At 34.1% G+C, this 7,790-nt stretch overlaps 2 protein-coding genes across 4 annotated transcripts; both read left to right on the forward strand.

Moving 5' to 3' along the window:
- Positions 1–354: 354 nt before the first annotated feature.
- LOC132051152 (uncharacterized) lies at positions 355–1,323 on the forward strand. Of its 3 annotated transcripts, none has more exons than XR_009413603.1 (3): positions 355–507; positions 701–858; positions 942–1,011. XR_009413603.1 is itself a non-coding variant. In XM_059442423.1 (2 exons), exons 1-2 carry the CDS (start codon positions 709–711, stop codon positions 1,238–1,240), a joined length of 438 nt encoding a protein of 145 aa, XP_059298406.1. In that variant the 3' UTR covers positions 1,241–1,323. The 3 variants fall into 3 exon arrangements, 1 of the variants encoding a protein (XP_059298406.1); XR_009413602.1 differs by having other exon boundaries at positions 373–507; positions 701–771; positions 953–1,011; XM_059442423.1 differs by lacking the exon at positions 355–507 and having other exon boundaries at positions 709–858; positions 953–1,323.
- A 4,019-nt stretch (positions 1,324–5,342) lies between these two features.
- On the forward strand, positions 5,343–6,913 carry LOC132048957 (uncharacterized). The gene is made up of 4 exons (XM_059439640.1): positions 5,343–5,472; positions 5,573–5,724; positions 5,854–6,138; positions 6,905–6,913. Exons 1-4 carry the CDS (start codon positions 5,343–5,345, stop codon positions 6,911–6,913), a joined length of 576 nt encoding a protein of 191 aa, XP_059295623.1.
- Positions 6,914–7,790: the final 877 nt, after the last annotated feature.

Raw genomic sequence — 7,790 nt, forward strand, 5'->3', positions numbered from 1 at the left:
TTATTTAATAATTAATTATTTAATGTGGGATTTAAAAAAAAAAAAAAAAAAGGAAAGGGCAACATTCCAGATGGTTAGCATGTGATAAAACTTCCACGTTTCAGTTTAGTTAGTATTATTTAATAATTAAATATTTAATGTGGATTTTAAAAAATAAAAAATAAAAGGAAAGGGCAACATTCCAGATGGTTAGCATGTGATAAAACTTCCACGTTTCAGTTTTAAAAAGTTGGCAATTAATAAGGAAAAGGAAAAGGGGGAAAGGAAAAAAAAAAAAAAACCTACTCCTAAAGTAACCCACATCAACTCCACGTTCCCATTCCTCATCTCCTTCACCTAAATACCTTTCTCCACGAACCCTAAAATTAGGGATACCACGATCTTCAGTTTTTTCATAATGGAGCAGTTTACAAAGGGCAATAAATCACGATGCAGCGGTTTGTCATCACTCATAATTCTTGACAGAAATCCTGAGTGTTCTCTGCAAAAAGCCCTCTTTGCACTAAAGTGAGTAATCTGATTTCTTTAAACATAATTGCTGTACTTCACATTGATGAACACAATTTATTTAATTATATGCTTGAATAATTTGAACACGTTGATTTTACTCTTCTGTTATAACAGTTGCTCTATAATATTGGCTTTTCGTTTCTACTCTTTCGGCCGTCAATATTGATTCACACTTTTTCTCTATTAACAGAGGAATTAATGGCGGCTCAAAGTAATTTTATTAGCGAAATTAACACCAAGCCGATGAATTGGAGGTTAAAGGTTCGTATTGTCAGGCTTTGGGAAAAACCACTTCACAACAAACCTGATAGTCCTTTCTCAACTGAGCTTATTCTGATGGATGAAAAGGTTAAATATTTTCACTTTACTTCTATTTTGCACTGTTTACATATGCATCATTATACAAGAATTAGTCTTATTTACTGATTTAGTGTTTTTGTAGGGCGGCCGCATTCACGCAAGTGTTGGCAGGAATATTATTCAAAGTTTGAAAACGATGAACCAAGAAATCAAGGAATTGGGTTTGTACATCATGAAGAATTTCATGGTTTGTCCAAATAAGGAGAAACTGAGGACCAAAGACCACAAGTGTAAGTTGATTTTCACGCAGAAGACCATTGTTGAGGAAATACAAGATCCATATTTCGACATGTGTATCTTCAAATTCAGACCCTATGAGCAGTTGTCTAATCCACAAGACTTTGATGACATCGAACTATTCGGTAATTAAATCTTTTTCCTTTTTTCTTTTATTTTCCGTTATTGGCTTTCTGTTGTCCATGGTTTGAACTGATTGCTAATACCTACAAACCAAGCTACTATTTTATAATTTGAGAAAAACACTATTTTATAATTAAATTGCAGCAGTTGCAGGAAATATAAGAAGAAAAAACAGAGAAACAAATGGAGAACTAATAAAGAACAACTAATATCGTTCTATGATGAGAAGTTGAACAGGACTTTTATCATATATGTTTTATGCAAAGAAAAACAAACCTCTATGCTTGAAAGCAAATAGCAGATCATACTATTATTATAGGAAACATTTGTACTACTTTTTTTTAAGAAAACCACTCAAAATTAAGAAAATTCTGTCATTAGAATTACATGTAAAACTTTCAAAGAGTGAAAAAGACTAACTTTGTAGCTATGCAAGTTAAAGCTGATGACATATTAATTGTAGTCATGCTAAGTCTATAATTGACTCTTAAGCCTCATGCCATTATTTTTAGCGTGCATTTGGCTTCATAAATTTGAGATTTTTGCTTTCAACGCTTTCGGGAGTCATGCGGATGTCTCAGATGCATAACTGCCTGATGCACGAAAAATCTAATTGGTCGAGGTTTAAACTATGATCACCAGCACCACACCTAATACCTAGGATTGTAAGACCGGTAACTTTTGGATCATAGGCCTTAAAATAGTTTTTACGAAAACTCATTTTATAATAGGTCTGCTAAGTTTCAATTCTCTCTCATTAAACGTTATATGTGTAATGTAACGACGCACATCTCTCATTCAACCCTTTCCATCAACACTACCAGAAGCACAAATATTTCATTTGTTTTAGGCTGCTTTGTGCAAATGACATGCTATAGAAGAGTTAACACATCAAACAAGTTTAACGAACATGAGTTTTGATAATTGAATCATGGATTTTTGACAACCACTTTGCTGCAGATTTTTTTTCTCTCAACCATGTTGTATTTAATGAATTTCGAAGGTCAGCAGACTATAGTATATCCAAATAAAGAATTTTTAAGGAAAGGTGATTTAAAGCCACAAGGAAACGAATGTTGGAATGATCTATTCCAAAATTAAGAAAAAGGAAAAATGGCCAAATTCACACAATTTTCAACAGTCTACCAACAATGACAAGCAAGTGATTATAACATAGAAGATTTCATGAGCCAGTGAAGCAGAAAGAAGAAGACATCAGCTAGGTTTCTTTCCACTATGGTCTTGCAAGAACCAGGATAGAACCACTAAGAACTAGGGACTTATGACTCCTTCAACCTATAGAAACTCATTCAAACATATTGATTAGTTAGTTTTTTAAGTGAATAAGCTTACTATGTGTTGTTGCAGCCCATCTAGCATCTATTCATGTGCAGCTACGTGCAATATTACTGTTGCAATTGGAATGCTTAATTACAATTCTGTTTGAAGGCTATTTGCATTTGCACCAAACAAATATTCTACTGAAGGGAATTCATACGGATGTCCATGTCACTTTCATGAAATAATCTGCACTTTTCAGTTCTTCAACATACATACATATTAATTCCTTTAAATTATTGCTTTAAACATACCTCAACTATGACCAATTCTACTGATTTCTTTGGTCAATATTTTTGTAGATGTTATCAGCCAAATTGTGAGTTATGGGACGTACGAAATTCGTCAACCAAGATGGTAACGTCCGGATGTTCATGAACGTTGAGGCCGCAAGATTATAAGTAAGCTTTCCACAACTAATAAATGCTTAATTATTTTGTAATTTTGAATCATGTGCTTAACCTTATAACAATTGTAGGAGCAACAACATATCTGCAACATTTTGGGACGACTTTGTGGAACAGATCAAGCCACATTTGATTGAATCGAATGATAAGCCTGTTGTCGTCGTCATGCAGTTGGTTAGAGCACATCGATTTCGAGGTTATTTGTCTACTTATTTTGCAATTCTATGTCTTTGTACAATTAGCAAACTCTTATTAATATAATTAAGCGTGCAGAACAATATTCAGTGAGGAACACTTGGCATGTTTCCAAGCTTTGGATCAATTCATATCTTCCTTAAATTCTTGACTTTAGCTCCAGGTTTCTATAAGTCATGCTAAATTTATGGTCATTTCAAATTATGATCGTGCAATTGCTGTTTTTTCACAAAGTACTCATGAGGATGGTTCATCAACTGTTGATGAAATCAACATGTATTATGATTGTCGCTACATATCACCATGTGAAGCCGCATGGAGAACATTTAAATTTCCAATTCACCATAGAGAGCCGCCAAGTGAAAGACTATCATTCCATCTTCCAAATGAACAGCCCGTCATTTTCTCACGATGATGATCACATTGAGAATGTAGTAAATAGACCAACCGTAAGGGAATCGATGTTTTTGAGTTGGTTTGAGGCAAACAAAGAATATTCGGAAGCAAGAGATTTGACTTATGCGAATTCCCTCTTAAATTTAGGTGGGATCAAAATTTAAAAAAATGGGTCGAGAAGAACATTTGCATTTTCTATTGGGAGGATTTTCTTTGTTACTCCGGGGAGCGGAGAGTTATATTATACGAGGTTGTTAAGCTGAATATAATCAAAGGTCCAATTTCTTATGATGAACTACGAAATGACCATTCCACATTTAGAGATGCATGTTATGCACTTGGTTTGTTGGATGACGACAAAGAGTATGTTGATGCTATAAAGGAGGCCAGTAACTGGGGAATGGCATCTTATCTTAGACAATTATTTGTCATGTTGTTGTTATCAAATTCAATGTCACGGCCATAATTTGTTTGGCAAGCATCATGGCGGTTATTGTCAGACGATATCCTTCATGAAGTAAGAACATTATTGGATAACTCAGGTATAAAAAAAAAATATGATTATATAATTACAATGTTTTTTATGTGCTCTCTAGATTAAACATTAAGTAAATGTTGATACTCGATAATTCATGTATATTCTACTTCCTTGCATTTGGTAGTCTAATAAACAAAGACAACTCTCTATTTTTATTTGTTCAATGTTTAACAAAAATTCAGGTTTTTTTACCATTTCGTCTTACATGTTCTAAGCGCGTTTAAAAATATATCTTTCTTAAAAAATTGGTTGTGCCCTATTTTGGACTTGAGTCTACTGCTAGGGACTTAAGGATCTGGCCACAGTAATTGCAACCTTAAATGAGTACACCAGAACTTCATAAGTTAAACTTAGAGTGCTAAAATGTTTAGTTTAGAGTGCTTGATGTACAAAAAATATGATGAAGTTTGCAGATTATTTTGGTGAAGTTTTTCGTGACATTTATAGTGCTCAAATGTTCAAAACATGTGCTAAAATCTGCATTTTTTTAGTGAAGTATAGTGTGCTTTGAAATCGCCCCGATTTGTAGTGAAAGTGTATTGAAAGGCTACTGAAACCGCACTATAAAAATTGTAGATTTTACTTAATTCTCACTTTTAATTGGGTGTTCGCTGAAACTTTGCTACAATGTGGAGTTTCTCCAAATTGACACTACCAGTTTGGTATTGAAACTTTCTAACATTACACATATATGACTGAAATACTTTCCATAACGTGCTAAGTTTGCTGAAATATTAAAATTACTTCTAGATTAATGGAAAGAAGTAAGGACGAACTTTATTCACATCATGACAGGTCTTTCTCTCTTGACTTATTGTAATTCATTTAGTTTACACAACAAAAAAGAGCATTCCAGATCCAATCTTTGATATGGTATTCGATAAGATTTTTTATGCTAAAAAGCAGCAACTACATATACGTGAAACTACTTGATTGAGTTTTATTTATGATTATATATTTTATTTAACATTTTTATGTCATCCAGAGGCAGAGCTTACATATGATGAATTGAAAAATCGCTGCTTGCAAAAGATGGAGAGGACTTTAAAAGGTTGTGGAAAAAGTTTTAATGATTTTCCAACAATGCCAAGACCGGATTACGGAGGAAGACGTTGATGGTGTCAACGGACTAATTAATGAGGAATTGCGCTATAACAAACGCTCTTTGACACGGGAACATCGGCAATTAGTGATGAAATTAACAAACGAATGTGTGTATGATAAAATCATGACTAGCAATGAACCAAGACGGAGGGGGGTTATTCTTTTTATATGGTCATGGTGGAACCGGAAAAACATTTATGTGGAAAACATTGTCTTCTCGCGTACGTTCTAAAGGTGATATAGTGATAAATGTTGCTTCAAGTGGTATTGCGTCTCTTTTGTTACCGTGAGGTCGAACCGCTTCATTCGAGATTTGGGATTCCTTTAAATCCAAGCTAAGATTCAACATGCAATATAAAACAAGGTAGTCCTTTGGCAAAGTTGATTGTTAAGGCGAAGTTGGTCATTTGGGATGAGGCACCAATGATGCATAGATACTGTTTTGAAGCTCTTGATCGAACTCTTAGAGATATTCTAAGATTGAAAGATCCATCAAATTTAGATCGACCATTTGAGGTAAAACAATAGTACTTGGAGGTGACTTCGGACAAATCTTGCCAAGAATTACAAAAGGTACCGAGGCAAGAGATTGTTAATGCAACTCTAAATTCTTCAGATTTGTGGCTCCAATGTCGGGTTTTAAAGCTAACAAAGAATATGAGATTGCAAGGAAGTCTATCAAAGTGCGATTTGGATGATTTAAAACGGTTTTCCGATTGGATTTTGGCAATAGGTGATGGAAAGATTGGATGTTCCATTGATGGCATTGAGAAAATAGAAATACCCGATGATCTTCTCATGCATAATTGTGATGATCCGGTATCTGGAATTGTAGAAAGTACATATTCTGATTACTTGATACATTCCACTGATATAAAATACCTTCAAGAAAGAGCAATTCTTGCTCCGACTCTTGAGATGGTGGAATCGGTGAATGATTACATGGTTTCCCTCAACCATAGTCGGGATAAATCATATTTAAGTTCGGATACAATTTGCATGTCCGATAATGCATTTACATCTTTTGGAGCATGTACATACACCGAATTCCTAATAGTATTAAATGTTCGGGTATTCCAAATCACTCCATCACTTTGAAGGTAGGTGTTCCCTGTCATGTTGTTAAGAAATATAGATCAATCGGCAGGATTGTGTAATGGCACAAGATTGATAATCACAAGACTTGGAAATCGGGTAATTGAAGCCAAAGTATTATCGGGAAAAATGGTCGGAGACAAAGTTTTTATCCCAAGAATGACACTTACTCCATCCGATGCAAGAATTCCTTTTAAGTTCCAAAGAAGGCAATTTCCGGTATTGTATCTTTTGCCATGACCATCAATAAAAGCCAAGGTCAATCATTGTGTAATGTGGGATTATTTTTTAAGAAGCCTAAGTGTTTACTCATGGACAGCGTATGTTGCATTTTTCTCGAGTAACAAATAGAAAAGGGTTGAAGATCTTATGTTAGGATGAAGATGGAAAAATAACAAATGAAGCTACAAAATGTAGTGTATAAAGAAATTTTCCGAATTTAGAGGGTAGAAATTTTCATTGAATAAGTATCAATCGAGCAAAGAACAAGAAGTTCAATGTACATATGCAAAATATAGTTGTGCATCCTGAAGACAAACATAAAGTTGATTGAGGTAAATATTTTTCTACATTTAATCTACTTTGATATACTATGTTACAGCTTAAATGATATTCCAGTCACTGAATGATACTGTTATTTGATAAATTATCTATCTATATTTGCGTTAACCACTTCATTTAAATTGTATAGTTGCGGAAAAGATGGATTAGCAAACATCACTTCACTTTTCTCGTGATTGTTGCTAGGTATGACATAGTAGTTAGAATTGAGTTTTATTAGTAAAGATATAATGTCTCTATTTAAATGAAGAATTCGAGTCGTTATGGTGTTGAATTTTCCTATTTATTTCGGGGCATATGTCGTGATGTGATTAAATTTACGGGATCGGATGCAAGTATTACTTTCAATGTCATGATTACCATGAAGAGAGTTTTTTTTTTATTTCTAGATAAAATGATATTGCTATGTTGACTTACATGAATTCAAATGAGTAGTTGTTGCATCAAGGATATCAATTTGGAATTACACATGCTGGCTCCGTTTCTTGCTTTTTAAATTAAAGGGTGCCAAGAAAGTTGTTTTTGTTACGCTATAACGTTGATCTAAATCATTTACGGTCCTTGACGGAGTTGACATGTTCGGAGAATTCATCAACATGGATAAAGTATCAACAAAAAAGGGGTGAAGTTATCGGACCTGGTTCGCGTTCGTCAACATAGTAATTGTCTTGGTTATATTGTTGAATATGGTGGATTATCCGAGAAATTCTTGTGAGAAATAGCCAAAGCGACCTTCTTATTAGAGTGTGCTTATGTAGTTATCCAGCTATCCGTCTCATTTTTTGCTCTCTGAAAGTGACTAGAGGTCTTTGTAACCGGTTCTATTTTGGAAGGTACGGTCTGTTCACACATACCTTGACGTCAGATAGACATCTCCCCTATTTTGTGACTTACTGCAAATTGATTAGATGAGAACCAATAGAAGA

The sequence above is a fragment of the Lycium ferocissimum genome, chromosome 3, assembly GCF_029784015.1.
Source record: "Lycium ferocissimum isolate CSIRO_LF1 chromosome 3, AGI_CSIRO_Lferr_CH_V1, whole genome shotgun sequence".
NCBI lineage: Eukaryota > Viridiplantae > Streptophyta > Magnoliopsida > Solanales > Solanaceae > Lycium > Lycium ferocissimum.

What these genes read in the sequence shown, in the direction of transcription:
- LOC132051152 (XM_059442423.1), top strand. Translation starts at nt 709, where the DNA reads ATGGCGGCTCAAAGTAATTTTATTAGCGAAATTAACACCAAGCCGATG. An exon ending in TTATTCTGATGGATGAAAAG is followed by an intron (nt 859 to 952) that starts GTTAAATATTTT and finishes GTGTTTTTGTAG; the next exon opens with GGCGGCCGCATTCACGCAAG.
- LOC132048957 (XM_059439640.1), top strand. Translation starts at nt 5,343, where the DNA reads ATGAACCAAGACGGAGGGGGGTTATTCTTTTTATATGGTCATGGTGGA. An exon ending in GATAAATGTTGCTTCAAGTG is followed by an intron (nt 5,473 to 5,572) that starts GTATTGCGTCTC and finishes ATATAAAACAAG; the next exon opens with GTAGTCCTTTGGCAAAGTTG. An exon ending in ATTTAGATCGACCATTTGAG is followed by an intron (nt 5,725 to 5,853) that starts GTAAAACAATAG and finishes CGGGTTTTAAAG; the next exon opens with CTAACAAAGAATATGAGATT.